The 16034-nt window shown below is 41.6% G+C and overlaps 2 protein-coding genes across 4 annotated transcripts in view; one reads left to right on the forward strand and one right to left on the reverse strand.

Moving 5' to 3' along the window:
• nbeaa (neurobeachin a) overlaps window positions 1-2812 on the forward strand; it is a 93928-nt gene extending 91116 nt beyond the window's left edge. For both annotated transcript variants that reach the window (XM_023416576.2, XM_087176715.1), the window contains 3 exons: window positions 314-510; window positions 637-788; window positions 1079-2812. In XM_023416576.2, the coding sequence (XP_023272344.1) occupies window positions 314-510; window positions 637-788; window positions 1079-1169 (440 nt within the window). In that variant the 3' untranslated portion in view covers window positions 1170-2812. The remainder of the gene's footprint in view (window positions 1-313; window positions 511-636; window positions 789-1078) is intronic.
• Window positions 2813-3907: 1095 nt separating this feature from the next.
• On the reverse strand, window positions 3908-15393 carry sertm1 (serine rich and transmembrane domain containing 1). Of its 2 annotated transcripts, none has more exons than XM_023416573.2 (2): window positions 15052-15393; window positions 3908-6129 (listed from the first exon to the last, which is right to left on the reverse strand). In XM_023416573.2, the coding sequence occupies exon 2, from the start codon at window positions 6122-6124 to the stop codon at window positions 5783-5785; it is 342 nt and encodes a 113-aa protein (XP_023272341.1). In that variant the 5' UTR covers window positions 6125-6129; window positions 15052-15393; the 3' UTR covers window positions 3908-5782. The 2 variants fall into 2 exon arrangements, with proteins under 2 accessions (XP_023272341.1, XP_087032840.1); XM_087176714.1 differs by lacking the exon at window positions 15052-15393 and adding an exon at window positions 6220-6545 and having other exon boundaries at window positions 3908-6134.
• Between the last annotated feature and the right edge of the window lie 641 nt (window positions 15394-16034).

Consider the following 16034-nt stretch of genomic DNA (forward strand, 5'->3'; position numbering starts at 1 on the left):
CCTAGAGCTATTTTAATTTTACATTTAGATTTATAATTTTTTTTAGTGAATATTAAATATCAGTTAAAAAAATATATAAAAGAATATATATATATATATATATATATATATATATATATTCAAATATTTAAACCCTCCTCAGCTGACACACATCAGCATAAAACATTATGAGGAGATCATCCTGGAGATATTCAATTTATTCTACATTCTTCCCAAAGTTTGATTTCTAAGTAAATTTTAGAGGTTGGGCTGATACTTAAAAAAAAAAAAGTTTTTACTTTCTACACTAACTTGCTTTGGTGTTGCTCCTCAGAGGGCCCGTGTCTGGTCCACACTATTACAGGGGACCTGCTTAGGGCCCTGGAGGGGCCTGAGCTGTGCCAGAGGCCCCGTCTCATCTCAGTGTCCAGCGAAGGCCACTGCATCATCTACTACGAGAGAGGCCGCTTCTGCAACTTCAGCATAAATGGAAAACTGCTGGCGCAAATGGAGGTTAACGATTCCACACGGGTAAGGCTGTCGGAGTTGATGCTGTTTATGTCACTATAATGTAATATTATTTTACTCATAAAAATATATTTACTATAATATACTGTCTCTTTCAACTGCTCTGTCTTCTCTTCTTCTTCCCTCCAGGCGATCCTGTTGAGCAGTGACGGACAGAACTTGGTGACCGGAGGTGATAATGGGGTTGTGGAGGTGTGGCAGGCGTGCGACTTCAAACAGCTTTACATCTACCCAGGCTGTGATGCCGGCATCCGTGCCATGGACCTGTCACATGACCAGAGGTAAAAACAGACAGGGTGTCACTGTGACCGTTTGTGTGACCGTTTGTGTGACCGTTTGTAAGAAGGCAGCCAAATTCAGGGCTGTGTTTTCTTAAGGACGGCTGTTGTTGGGAAAACTGGGTCACCTCCGAGGGGACAGCAGAGAATACTAAATGATCAGACATGCGGCGGTTATTTTACCCAAACCTCACATGATTTCTCAGGCCCAGGGAAATGAGTGAATGAGTATTTTGTGGATAACGTGTATAGTTTGGTTTACAGCTGTGACTTTGTGTGTGCCCTCCTCTCAGGACTCTGATCACTGGCATGGCGTCCGGCAGCATTGTGGCGTTCAACATAGACTTCAACCGCTGGCACTACGAACACCAGAACAGGTACTGAGGTGGACAGCTTGAGGAAGAGGAGGGTGGAGAGGAAAGATAGAACAAGAGGGAAAGGAGATGATGCATTCTGCTGTGTATCTGCAACGTGGGGAAACTACAGGTACTGAGAGGAAGGAAAAACAAGTACCGGACCTTAGGCTCTATTCCGTTGAAGAAGTTTACTTGATTTGAGGATGCGGCAGCGCTGCTGGAAATAACTTCCTCTGTGCATACGTGTAAGTACACGCACGTGTGTAACCACAGACACATAACACCCCGAAGATACACACCAAAACCTGCTAATAAAATAGACAGACTGCAGAATGGAGAGAAAAAGAGCAAGTCAAGCAGACCTTGTAGAGGTCGATCATATCCGTACCACTCACAGGACTGGTGCAGTTGCTGTTGCTGGTACGCTTAATGCTTCACAGACAATGAACCTAAGTTTTGTTTTCTCCTTTCTTTTTCTCGTTTTCAAATTTTTGTTCCATACTTTTCATTTGAGGGGAGTTGCATCTGGGAATTATTTGGGTGGACTATGAATTAAGACTCCTTCAATGTGTCTAAACTGATTAGAAATGGTCAGAAATGAACCAGCCCCACCCACTATTCAGATACCGGTGCTATTGGCTTGATCTTAAATTCACCCTTGAAAAAATTGCCTGGGGTATGATTTTATTTGATTTTACCTTATTTGATTTTATCAGGTTTTATTTTATTTTCTAATATTAATTTTATTTTATTTTTCTTTTACCCACAGCAGGGTTAAGTCTGATTTTTATGTAAATAAGGCTCTGCTTCCTTCAGAGTCTACACTTGTTCTTTCACTACACAAACTGCGCTTATCACCTTTAATTTATTAATGACTTGCTGTATGTAAAATATTGTGTAATAATTATTATAATGTTGACAAGACTGATGGTAATAACGGCAGTGTCAAGGATGATGATGGGTTTTGCCGGAGATGGTGATGATAAAGAGGTCTTGCCAGTGCCACCACAGATGACAACCACAAGACTGACATGATTTCCTTTGTATATTTGGTGATTGTTTTGTCAAATATGTACATATAGTCTTGGTTCAGGCTTGGTGGGAGACTTAATCAGCTGAATAAGACTGAAACTGCAAAGGAAACCTTCACTTACCCACATTTGTTGATTATTTAAAAAAAGAGAATCAAATCAATGTAAAAGTTTGTTTTGTATTTGCACTTTGCACCAATCACATATCATTATTTATTAGCTTGGTTCTTTCTGGTCGGCTGCCATTTTGTTTCGGTCCATTTTCCTGACGGGATTATTTGTGCATTGATGTTTGTATTTAAAAACGTTGAGCTCATGTGTGATTATTAAGTTTTACAACCTCACAGTTGTAAGCAATATCATGATTCTGTAGCTGATAGAGGTGGGAAGGAGGGCGGAGAGGGGATGATGAAAATGTGAGATGTACTGTATGTGTGAAGCCATCTTGATCAAATGCGCACATGCACATACTCTATCGACAGGTTCAACTTACGTATCCAAAAAAAGGTTAAATATTTTTGGATCTATGAAACCCTAAAAACTATTGTATTCATGTTTTATTGCAAAGATGTAAAATATGACATGTGTGAGTTGAAAAAAAAAATCATGATAAGAAAAATAAAATATGCAAAGAATTTGATGACTTGACTTTTCATTGGGCATTTCATTCTTTTTTTTTTTACAAACAATATTGAGACATCAAGCACGTTTTATTGTAGCATTTATCAGACACCAGTCTAAAAGGAATTTTCCTTCCTTAAATGATTTCAGAAGACTTTTCAGATAATATCTTGAACTCTAAACTCACTTGACTACATTGCTGAACTACCATTGCCGTGGTTTTCATCTCAGTTGTCTGTTGATATCAGTCATTTTCTGCAACACTTAGAAAGAACACAGACGCCTCTTAACACATACAGAGAAATGCCTTCCAGTTCCCATTTGCGGCTCTTCAGCCTCATCTGGTCTGATCCTGCATTGTAGCCTGCTGAATACATTCTTTAAGTAAAAAGGTGCTTGAACTAGGCCTTTTCCAGTTCTGTTCATGCACTTTATGCAGCAGACCCAGTAATAATAATCAGATATAAATAATAAAAAGAATAAAAAACAGAAATACACCAATTAAAAGTGTTTTTTTAAAAAAAAGAGACACAGCAGGTTCAGTGTGGCAGAGAGGAAGAAATTAATGGTGTTCATTAGCCAGTGAAGCAAAGATAGATTTACAGTCACAAGGTATACAGCACAGTAAATCAAATTTCAGTGTTTTATTTGTTCTAATATCCATAAGAAGATATATTTGTGATTTTAAGAACCAAAAACCATCTCAATGTAGTTTTACATCTCCTCTCTCAGGCTTCTCTCTGGAGCTCTAGTAACAACAGGCCAGTCAGAGTCTCTCTTCTGATTGGCTGACTGTTTTTAGAGTCATCTAAAAACAAATATAGCAGCATTCAGGTAAACACTCAGAGAAAACAAATCCTGCAAGGTTGGATGGTGGGTCCGGGTGGGCGGGGCTTGGGGCATGGCTGAGAGCAATGACTGCTTTGTTGTGACATCACAAAGTTACAGTGGTCCTGACGGCTCGTTTTAAGGCTCAGTTTCTGAATACAGGCTGTGTGCATTTCTTTGTGGACTGAGCACTTTGGTACTTTCACAGTATTAATATAGAACCTAGACCTGCTTTATAATAAAAAAAAAAAACACATGGAAATGTCACTTTATACAATATGGGGCCTTTAATCTTCAGTATTTTATTAAACATCGACAGACTAAAACAATGATTTTACTACATGGTTAACTTGAAAACAAATGTTTTAGCGATTATTTCAAACTTTCATTTTTTACACTACCTTCAACAAAAAGGCTCTGGATCACCTTTCGACTGGTTTGCACAGATTCACCCGCAGCTGAAATAATGAACTGAATTGTTGGCGATAGCACCGCAAACATGATGTCTAGCTGAAGGGATGTCATCATGAAACAAACATTTTATTGTGTGCTTTTATTTTTTGGGTCAATATAGATGGGGTAACTGATAAGATAAAAGGATTTTTTTTTTAAATTCAATTGAGCGTATTTACAATCTAGTGAATATACTACATTAATCCTCCTAAATTTACAAGACAAACACAGCCATGAAAGATCTCATTTATAATCCATATTATAAACAAAGGTGTTGCACTTGCTGCTCTCAAAGCATGAGCCAGAGAGAGTGTTTTTTAATTAATATAATTTGTTAGTCCATGTGTCAGTTCCTTTAAAGAAGAAAAAGGCTTTTGTGACAAAACCCTTCCAGCAGATATACAAGAGTTTGGCTGATGCATCGCCGTCATCTGACAAACAGATTAATGTGAGAACAATGAGGATCTGTGAAGAAGAGCACTGACAGATCTGACTCATTCTCTTGTTTGTGGCCACCATCACTGCCATCGGAGCCTTCAGTGTTTCTTGATTGTTACTGACTTTGGTGAAAAAAGGTGTGGCAAGGACGAATTAAACCAGTGTGCTGGATTTTTGTTTCCACGTCAAAGAAACTAGAGCTCATTATTTAAAAAAAAAAAGAAAGATGTATTTTAGGCAGAAACAACCATTACTGTAGCTTAAGCCTGACAGCTACACAGACCTCTCATGCTTCAGTCACTATGGAGACTGCGATCCGACGCCACATGAGCTGACAGGCAGGAGAGGGTAATCCGTTACGCTGGTAGACCTCGTCTTTCAGGACCAGAATTTCATCTTGTACTTTCTGTCACTTTTGACCTGGTCTGTCTGTAGCTGCAGTCAGAGGCTGCATGGATGTCAGCAGTCTACAACCTCCATTTCTTTCTCACCTTCACATCCACTCCACCACGTCTGTCTTCTCCTTTTCACCCAACCGGGGGGAATCATGAACCAGTTTGGCATGTACACACTTTTCAAGGTATTTTACCCTTTGTTTGGTAAAAAAAAAAAAAAGAAAAAAAAAGTGGAGATACAGCATCCCAAAGATTTACTGAGCAACTGAGACAGAAGCATGCATTTCTGTACAAAGCAATGGTCTTTAATATTATTTCATTACTGATTTTTGCAGTGTACTCTACAGACATTATGAGGCATGCTGTACAAAGCTTCACTTGAAAACAATGAAGTTTGTTCTACAGTAAATATGACAGGTACAGTACAAGAAATAACTTTTACAAAAAAGGAGGAAAGACAATAGTTCATCCATATCCCTTTTCCTGCAGAGAGGAGGCAATTTTCCTGGTTCATTTCTTTTAATCATTGAAATAAGGCTCAGAAGGGTTCAGTCACACTCACCCCTGAAGACCTCTTCATCACATTGTGAGTCATATTTCCCCTGTGCCTGGGCAAATTGCTTGGACACACCTGAATCAGTGGACCGTTGGGAGTAGAATATGCATGCAGAGAGAGTAAAGCCACGCTGTCAGCTCTTTTGTAGCTGGTGGTGTGTGTTTGTTTTTGTATGTCACAGTGAGGAGGAGCAAGAGCTGTATGTCTTTATGCGTGTGCATGCATGCCTGTTTTTTGCATGTAAGCATGCATGCTGGAGTGAATGCACACGGGCATATATGTCTGTGTGCACTCCCTCCCATCTCCCTCCCTCTCGTCCTCAGGTGGACAGTGAGGAGATGGTGGACCTCTGAGACGAGATGCTGCAGATCTCCATGTTGGTGAAGGAGCTCCCTCCTTCGCTGCTGCAGTCGGGGACGGAGGAGGAGGAGGAGATGATGTTCTTCAGCCTGTGGAGGGAGATGATGAGCAGCGTGAGCAGGAACACCAGCAGGCCGAGGAAGAGCCACACGTAAACATAAACGTTGCCTTGACGTCCCGGCGATGAGGCGGCCGCTGACGTGGAGGCAGAGGTTGGAGAGAAGCGGAGGAAGGTCCCATTGTCTATTGGAGAGATTCCAGTCTCATTGTGGTCCACCAGCGGGACATCCATCCCAGACATCCTTGCTGATTTGGTGGCACATTAAAAAAGAAGGGTCAGATTTATCATGAAACAACAAAAACACAGTTAACTACAACATTCATTATTTAAATGACCTGTAGGAGAAATTCTCCTTTGTCTGCTGGAGCTGCCAGGGATTTAATTTCTCCCTCCAGGACACTTCAGCATGGCAGATGCTTGCTGACACAAGAGCTTTCAACCACATCCTTAGATAACCTCCAAACAGCCTTGGCTGAGGTTAAAAGGAAGACAGAGAGCACTTCAGCGATTCAGATTCAAGGCCAACAATTTACTGCAAGAGCCCCAGATACAGAAAAGACTTCCATCTAATAACATTTGAAAATAATAATGATTCCCTCTATCCCTCTTGGAGCACCATTGGAGAGTTCAGGAAACAAGCAAATTAACTTCAAAATACTCTTTACTTTACAAAATATACAAAGGCTGAAATATGACTTTGCTAAGGCTGTTATTAGGAGTAGTGTACTTTGGAAAGTCAGTGAGCTTGTTCAACTGAAGGGACTGTACTGACCAGACTGTAATGAACAGTAACAGCAGGGGGAGTGCTTGTCTCACTGAATGCCCGCCAGGCTTGGTGCCGGGAGCTGCGACTGCTCATAAAGGAAGGCATCCTTATCTGATGAAATTAAACTCCTTATAATCAGCTTTCATAAAGACAGCTGAGAGCCAACCCTCCTCCACTGTGTATTAATGTTGCTAATAATGTTCCACCGCAAATCGCTGCATGGCACACAAACCAAACCTGAAGAGAAGATGTGCCTGAGCATTGCAGTGCAGAAACATTCACACAAGTCTTTGTGTTGGTGGGAAACAGGAGGAAAGGGAGAGAGAGGCTGTTTTGTATTTCTGTTAGACCAGCCTTGTGTCTTGACTTGATCTATGACAGCAGAGAAAGACACTTCAAAGGGAGAAATAATTGACCATGACCAGAATGAAAGCAAGAGGTCAGCAAACACACACATGCACACACTCACACTCACACTCTTGGTGTCCCAGTGGTGTGTGCTCGCTTCTTTCTTACCTGCCAGCTCCTTCCTCTCCACTTCATGGTTATGCATTTCACAATGCACCATATACATGTGCCTGGCCACTTGCATTATATTCAGGGTAGTGGAGTAAGCTGTACCTTCTCCAGAAGCCTTGAGGCTGCAATAGCTGCATGTGTGGCCCCCGGGGAATTTCTAATACATTTATGAGGGAGAGGACGGTGCAGTGAAGGTGCAGAGAAAATGTTAAATAGATATAAGAAGAAGTTTGGACATTAAGTTTTACTGTATTTTGTGCCAGTGACAGTAGAAAGTGTAAAGTGTTAAGCGTATGTGTGTCTGTGCTACTAATATAAAGCTCAAGAGGGTGTTCTGAGCTTAGTTATTGGGTGGACATTGGGGTATGTTTTCCTTTAAATGGGCGTATAAACTTGATTTGTGCGGTTTGTTATAATTTGAGCTGATAGGGAGGCGCGAAAAGAGTAACATGGGGCAAAAACATTGCTTTTGGTTAAAAGGACACGTGCTTCCAGGTGTTCTGCAAACTACAGGAAGTTAGTTAATGTTGTTTTCCCCATTTGATCAACCCCACCACCAGCAGCTGCAGCAGCAGCCATGCGCAGCCCCTGGAGGAAATGAAGGTAGGTTATACTTTTTAGCGCCAGATTTCCGGAATCAGTGTAAAAAATCTGAGTCAAATCTGGAAGCACAGACACGACACACGTATTTTAGGATTCGGTGTGACTTACACTTTCCGAGGATATCATTAAATCCGAAAAAAGATGTCCCTTGTACTTCCAGAACTTGCCTGAGAATAATCATATTTTTATGTTTTCTTCAGTATCAAGGTGATTCATTAATAGTTCTCAGTACGTTTAATGGTTAGTAAACCGGGACAGCCAACAGTGAATTCGGCGTAATTAGTTTTCCCGAAATGTAAACAAACAGGCTAAAAAAAAAACGGGACTCATTAAATCCATTGCAACACTCCTGTTCCCGTAAAAGTTCACGTCTTACAGCTAATTATAAGGCCAGACAATAAACACTGTTGCTGACTGCAGCTACTATATTGGTACTTTTATCCTGAGAAAATACACCATAAACTCTTGTACACTATAAACATTTGCATAGGTCGGAAATAACGCTGCGAGTCAACTGTTAACATGCAAGGCCTGGATATGTGCTGGAGGTGTTGCCGACTGGTATTAGACCAATCCCATTTGGTCGTTTGGTGTTATTTTATAGATTTTTTTTCTTTTTTTCTTTACTGTGACCTGTCAACAGTGTAGTCAGTGAGTCCAGTTGAAGTCCATTGCTAGTAGACAGGCTTCTAGCTGTCTACATTTGCACAGGTGACTCCTGTTTTAAAAGTGTGGCATCAACGTTTTCATTCATTCAGTCTGTAACACTTATCAATGCTGTTACCAAACTCCCATTGTGTCATATTGCTTTTGAAGTTGAAGCCAGCCACCCTGTCCCCTAACTCTTTTCTTCTTCATTTGTTCGCTCCCTTTTATTTTCTTCCCGCTTCCCTCCATTTGTCTCTCTGTGGATGGTACAGTTGACAAGATCTCTGCTTTCTTTAATTTACAGCCCGCTGTACCTTCGGGGGGGGGGGGGGGGGGGGGGGGGGGGGTGTTACACAGCATAATGAGGATGGATGAGTTAGGCTGTACTCTTTTTTAGTGATTGCATGCTCCCTTTGCCCCAGCTCTGTTTTCTTTATCAAACACTCCCAGTGGCTTTCCCAGCCCAATGAAAAACTTTTCTTTATTGTCTGTTTCTGTCCTGCAACTTTTCAGAGTCGTATTGATATTTCATTGCACAGACATTGCCCTTCCCTCCTTCTGCCTCCTTTTTTTCAACATACTTCTATTCATTTCATTCCTGAAATCACTCTCACTAATCGTTGATAGTGAAAAAAGGATCACGTTATTTCAATAATTATTTCAAATTCCACATCAGTTTTACTCTTGTAAGCTCAACATATGTCAATCATGTCATGTGCATGTCAGAAATGGAACTGAACCCCCGCCCTCTAGCTTCGTCTTCATCTCTCCGCTTTAATTTCTTCTTCTCCTCATCTCTGCCACCTTTTCCACCGCCCTTCTCTTTGTCTTTCCCCTCCTACTCTCCTCTTCTCCGTACAGATTGCTGCCGTTAATGATATGTTGTTTTGAAATCTGTGATGAAGCTTGTTCATTGTGAGCTGAAGTGGCTGATAATTGTGCTTAATGATGCTTTTTGTATCCAGGCAACACGGTGCCTTCAGTTCTTTTTTTCAAGCTAATCTACTTTAACAGGGCAGGCCATGCAGTCCCACTGAGGCTGGGGAGGTCACACACTCGCCTACATATAATAAATACCAGTACATATTTTTCCTTAGCAATAGCTGCAAGCCTATTACAGAGAGCACTGAGGGCTAATTTGGAAAATGATTTGTCTTTATTGAGGAAAATTACATAAATGCCTAAACTTTTTGGTTTAGCCAGTGTGAAATGTTAGTATTTTATTCTTGTCTATAAAACATCAGCAATCTACTGCTTTCTATGTTTTCCTGCCAAGTAACAGAGCCACATGTCTGCTCTCTAAGGGCTGGATAAAAAAAAAAAAGAGACTTTTCTGATTAGGTGTAATTTTTATTTTAACGATCTAATACCAATATTTTTAATCCTGAGACCGATCATGGCATTTGCGCCTTTTCTCTGTAAACGCACATCTGCACTAAACGTTCTATGTATGCAGGGGTTGGTTCAGTTAGGGCTGCATGATTTGTAAGATGTCTGTTCTGAGGAAACTGAGCTATTGCAATGTGAATAGGTTATTTCAAGTTAAAAAATAGCACAGATCAGTGGTTCCCAGCCTGTGACCCATTGGTGAACCGTGAAGGTATTGCAAGTAGGCTGACAAATCCTTTGCATAAAGTACAATTTTGGTGAAAAAATTTTATTGTAAAAAATATAAATACAAACAATGGTTTAAATATTTTAAAACAAAATGATCTTTAAAAGATTTTGAAAAACTCCTTTAATTTTTTTCTTCTCCTTGTATTAAAGTCTATCAGTGTGATTAGCCAGTAATAGGAAATTGTATGTTGTCCCGCCGGACCGCATCGTATACCTGTTTGCTATTATAGTTTGATTGTACGCTACACGATAACCGCTGCCCTAGATGATAGCTGGCTATATGAGCCGCCTCGAGCCCATGACTTGTCTTGTAAACTGGTGTGAACCGCCACAGTTCACATCACCGTGGTGACTCAGGATGTGGTTAGCTCACTCCGGCTATCTCATTTCATCTATGAGAGGGATGGACTGAAAAAAAGGCTTCACACTGATCTGAGCTCTCAGTTTGTGTTTGTTGAAAAGATAGTATCTCCAGCTATGAGATGTGACGCAGTGAAAGTCGACTGAGCAGTATGTGGACTTCATTCGGTCTGTCCCTGCCGGGTAGCTGACACTGTCTAACCGGCTTGTTAACACAAACAGTGCAGATGAATTAGTGAGCGGACCTTCACTCTCTGCCCCATCTGCGCTCAAAGAGCTGTACTTAGTTGAAGCATCTGCCAGTGACAGTCCATGCATAGCTGTATGTGATAGCATTTATGTTTTAAAATATGCAAAATGCTGACGCTGTTGTAAGTGTTGAAGGTTCTTTTTCATTAGTACTTAAATCCATGGTCCACAGGGGGCGATGTGTTTACAGTTTGGCCTGTAATGTGCACTTTTCATAATTTTATACACAACACTGCAGCTCACATGTTGAATGTAAAAGAAATGAAAGATCTTAAGCTCTTGAGTAACATTAGTATTTATCTGATGTAACTGAATCATGAAAAATCAAATCAAATGAAAATGGACTGATTTTGGCCTGCGTGAGTAGAAACCTAATCCAATTGGGAGATCAGAGCCGATACCCGGCCGCGCCCCTCTCTCTTATTTGCTTCCATATTAATGTGTAACTTAACACCAGGCACCAGGTAAAAGTGTTTCACTTTCCTCTCCATGGTTGAAAGGTCCAAATCTGTTTCACCTGTGGCCGCATTGGACATCAGTGGTGGAGGACTGGTCAAAAGTTGTCTTTGTTGCATCACTCAACAGTGATGCCAGGACGTACTGACACACCAGGGAGTACGGTTCTACATCACTTTACCAAGGTGATTTTCAGAGTTAACTTATTCTCTGGATGATCTTTGTCCGGTTGTTTTTTTTGTTTTTTTTGTCTTCTGAATTTGCGTGTCCTGGATTTTATTTTTGTCCAAGATGTCATTTTTGGCAGTTTGTTCTTGGGGTGTTCAACCCTGCTAAGTGCTCATCCAGCTGATCCTCCACATCCCTGAGACTGGCCTGACTTTGTTCAGTTCTTTGGTCAGCTGAGCTCGAGTTTAACAGCATTTCTTTTCTGAGACTTCCATTTTTTTTTTTAATCTCTCTCCCACTGAGCTGTAATCTCACTTGTTCTCGAGTCTCTGTAACAACAGCCTGGCTTCATTTCAGCATTTTCTTAACTCTACTTAACTCTATCTCCTGTTTTGGGTCTCGGAGACCTCAGGTCCTCCTTAACATCTCAAGGAAATCATAATTTTATCAGCTTGATACTTAATGACTTTTGTGACTTATTTTTTTATATATAGATATTGCTTATAAACATAAACAGTCATCAAATGTGGAAGGCCAGTTTGTGACAAAAGGAAGGAAGGGTTACCACTTCGATACTTATCGATACCTATTGGGTTTTGCTGAGGTCAGATGAAAAGAATTTAGGCTTATTCTTATTGTTTTTTCAAAAAGAGCAGTGGAGTCGTCAACAGAACACACAGGTGCTGTGGTGGCTCTAAAGCTCTGTCATGGTTCCTCTTTCAGACATCAGCAGATACTGGAAATTGAGCTCGCCACAGTTTTTAAGGTTAAATTGAGACAATCTACAGCTGCCGCTTGTTTTGTTTGCTCTCATTCTCAACCTCACAGAGGAAAGGTCTTGCTGCTCCTACACTTCCCTCTGAGAAGGTAAAGGTCTTTTGGAGACATGAATGGCCTCTCTGTTGGACTGCTGGACCAGTATAATGGAAGCTGGCAGCAGCTGCTCCTGTCAGAAGCAAAGTGCAGTGGCCTGACCGGACGACAAGAGCTGGTGACATTCCCTGAGACTGGGCATCACCAGGGCCTGAGGTTCTTGTGACTTGACACATCTCATTTCCTCTTAAACTACTTAACAAGGAAGAAGTCGGTGCTCCTCACTCCCCGCCAGGTCCGTGTATAGTTCAGGCACTTTGAGGCTGTTCTGCCATTCAGACCTCCTTATTTTCCTGCTTCCTCCTGAGTCTCTCCGCCTTGAGCTCATCAGTGGCTTCTCATAGGAGTGCTTTTCCTTTTCATTCCCATTTATGACTTTTTTTTCTGATTGATGTATTTCAGCATTTTCAAAGTCAACATTGCCCTCTCGGCTCTGTCAAGAGCTTTTAATATATTCTGCATAGCCTCGGTTATCTCTACTGCACACTCTTCAAACCAGCTTTCTTCTGTCTCTGCTCCACTGTAGCTTGCTCAGTCTTGGCTTGAGCATATTTTGCCCACCGCTAGTCTGTATCTGCTGGACTCCCAAAGGCTTCCCTTTGTCCTGATCAAACTCCTCCTTGAGCTGTGCAATCTCTGAAAGTCACCCCTCAAACAATCTCATCCTCTGCCGGTGGAGTATGTTCAGCCAAACTCCTCCTGAGACTTTGTGCCGTGTCGCTTCCTCTGCTCCACTTTCTCAATCTGCTCCTCACCCTCCTTCATTCTCCCATCGTCTCTTCCTAATCTTTTCACTGTCACTGTTCTGTGTGTATTCTGCACAGTGTGTCCTGTCTACATGAATATCCAGTCTGCATATATTGATAAAATAGACGCAGATTCATGTGAGTGTGATTTTATTTTCTATTGATAAAATATGTAACTTTTGCACAAGCCTTTTTTATATTCACAACAGTTTGTCCATGCATGGCTGAACATACTCATTCAAATTCAACCTTGAGCTCTCTTTTGATGACAGAAAAATAGCCTTGGCCATTACTGGAATTTTTGTAGTTCACGCATGAAGCCGATGCAAATATTTACTAAAACCCAAAGTTCCAAGAGAGAGACGTTCTGTTGTCTGTGCAGTTCTGGTGTTCGCTTTTCACCTCATGAATAATGGACGAGATCCATGTGTGGCAAAATGTCATGGCATTTGAGCCATATTCTGTGTGTGTGTGTGTGTGTGTGTGTGTGTGTGTGTGTGTGTGTGTGTGTGCGTGTGCGCGCATTCGTTCTCATGCTGTATTCATAACCACATGCCTGAACGAACAAAGTCAGATACCAGGTATAGTCTTTCACATGCAGCCTATATGTAAAAATACCAGAGGATTTGCACACATACTTTCTACGCACACGCAGATTGCCAGGAGATAAGAAGAGCCTGAATTTCAAACATGTTAAATATCTCATATTCTGAGCCAGATCAGCTCAAAACAGACCCGAGGCTTAACCGCATGAATTCCAAATCGCCCCTGCAGACCCAAATACCACAGATAACCCAAGTAGGGGTCAGAGATATGCCGGGGTGATGAAAGTAAAGGGAAGTTTCAGTAAGTTCTCAAACATTTTCATATTTTTTTTTTCTACCTATTTCTCTGCAGTTTGGATTGTTTCTTTAAAATTTACTTTAAAATAATATCCATGTAGAAATATAAATACAAGTAACGTGTGCTGATAAATGACAAGTCTCCAGATTTTAGAAAGAGAGGTGGAATTTGAATGAATCAACAAAACAATGAACTAATGTTTTTATTCATTGCCTTTACATTTGAATGACACGATCTCATGGCACACCTGAATGCACTCGACGCCACGCCAGGGGTCGAGCACCACTGCTCAACTGTTATCTGAGTCTCTCAGATATTCAGGGTATGAAAGTAAGGATTTCAAAAGGCCAAAATTTGAATGAGATCTCGGAGATACTGTGAAAAGCTTATTATAACCGACAGAAAGATAACATGGGTTAAAACCTGAGCAGACAGTGATCATTACCAATAGGAAGTATTGGAAGGTTTTCTTTTTTTTTTTTCGGCCAGTGGCCAGTGTAGATAATGAGCTCTATTGCTTTGATGTTTGAGTGTGTGTGTGTGTGTGTGTGTGTGTGTGTGTGTGTGTATTTGTGGTCCACTTCACCATATCCCTGTGGTGAAGTGTATTTTTACACCTCATATCTCATATCTGTTAATTACTCCAGATACTTCTGAGTGCAGTTGCCAATAAATCTGATCTGGACTGTTTTCACGCTGAGTTTATGATGATGAAGCGGGTGAGTCACACATCGTGTCGAGCACAAACAAACCCAGCTTCTGTTCTCGTTGCCCTGAAAGGAGACTTTTATGCCCTCTTCTTTTTTCTCTCAGCACAAATACTCCACTCATCCCTCACTCCATCCCTCTTTTTCTCAACTGCCACACTGGAAGCTCGCTCATTTCCGTCAGTTGCTGAATGAAAGTGTACATGAATCCCCCCCCCACCCACCCACCGTTAACCTTGTTTACTGGATGCTGCAACTCGGCTGCTGACGAATCTCCTGCAAGCATTCATTTTACTTTAGTTCATCTTCCCTTTTTACTCTATGTCTTCCTCTCCGGCGCTCTCCCTCCTTTGTTTTCTCACTGCAGCTCTGCACAAAGTGATAAATCACTGAACAAAGTTTCTGGCAACTGAAGAGAGCTGAATAATGCCTTTTTTATATTCATCAGGAATCTGCTCTTAATGATCAGTTTAACACCGTCCGCGCTCTGTCTCCCTCTCAAAAACAATTTGGAAACATTTCATACAAAAAAAAAAATAAAAAGAAGAAGCTGCCTGAAGCATCAGCAACATACATGACAATATTGGGGAAACAAAAGGAGCAGTTACAGACCTTTTTCAGTTTGAGGGAGCTGTCCCCCCGCTCCTGTTCACGTCGTGCAGAAATCCATCCCGTTGTGTTTGGTCTTTCAGGCGAGCAAACCAGATCTGTTGCCCCTGAGATCTCGTCTTCTCTCTCTCTCTCTCTCTCTCTCTCTCTCTCTCTCTCTCTCTCTCTCTCTCTCCTGTCATTCAGCGTGACCCACACACACACACGCACGCACGCACGCACGCCTACACTACAACTGGAGTAGACAGTGTCAGACGCGGAGCCTCTCTGTGAATGGACTCACGCTCAAAAAGGGAACATGCATACACGAGGCCTGTAAGTGAGACGCTGTAACTAATGAATGGTACTGATGGTTTTTTTATACTGGAGAAGTGGTGAAAAGGAAAGAAGAGAGGGAGTAGTGCTCACTCTAATCCCATCCTCTCTCTCTGTGACTCCCTCTGTCTCCACCCCCCCACCCCTCACTTTTCTCTCTGCTGCTCGTCACCTTTCAACAGTGATCACATCAACTGTCACAGCCTCTCTGTCTTTTTGTTCTCATTGAGCATTGAGCAAATATTCCTCACAGGTCGACAGACAGACAGACAGACAGTCAGATAAACTGTTTGATAAATTGACAAATAAATCAGCGTTTTCTTTACAGGCACACCCAAACCCGCAAACACAATCGAAGCCTTCGTTTCTGTGTGTTTTGTGTGAGGGATGCAGCCTCGATCTCTGCTCTCAGCAAACTGCGTCAGTAGACAGTATCCAGTGGTGAGCAATAACCTGGCTGACGAAGTGCTGGCAGACTGAGCGGCTCGGATGAGACCCCAAACCGGCAGATGAATGAGAAAAGGGGAAGAAACAGCCTTTAACACCTCTCAATCTCCCTGCACCGTTCTCTACGCCTCTCTTCATCTTAAAGCTCTTATCTTTTCTTTTATCTCCCTCTCTCTCCCACTGATCCCCCCCCACCTGTCTCAACACTATTTCTGTTGTTAACA

This window comes from Seriola lalandi, unplaced genomic scaffold, assembly GCF_002814215.2.
Source record: "Seriola lalandi dorsalis isolate HSWRI2012SDOR001 ecotype SW California unplaced genomic scaffold, Sedor1 jcf7180002054567, whole genome shotgun sequence".
Taxonomy (NCBI): Eukaryota; Metazoa; Chordata; class Actinopteri; order Carangiformes; family Carangidae; genus Seriola; species Seriola lalandi.

What these genes read in the sequence shown, in the direction of transcription:
- sertm1 (XM_087176714.1), bottom strand. Translation starts at nt 6,329, where the DNA reads ATGTGGTTGAAAGCTCTTGTGTCAGCAAGCATCTGCCATGCTGAAGTG. An exon ending in AAGGAGAATTTCTCCTACAG is followed by an intron (nt 6,135 to 6,219) that starts GTCATTTAAATA and finishes ATGTGCCACCAA; the next exon opens with ATCAGCAAGGATGTCTGGGA.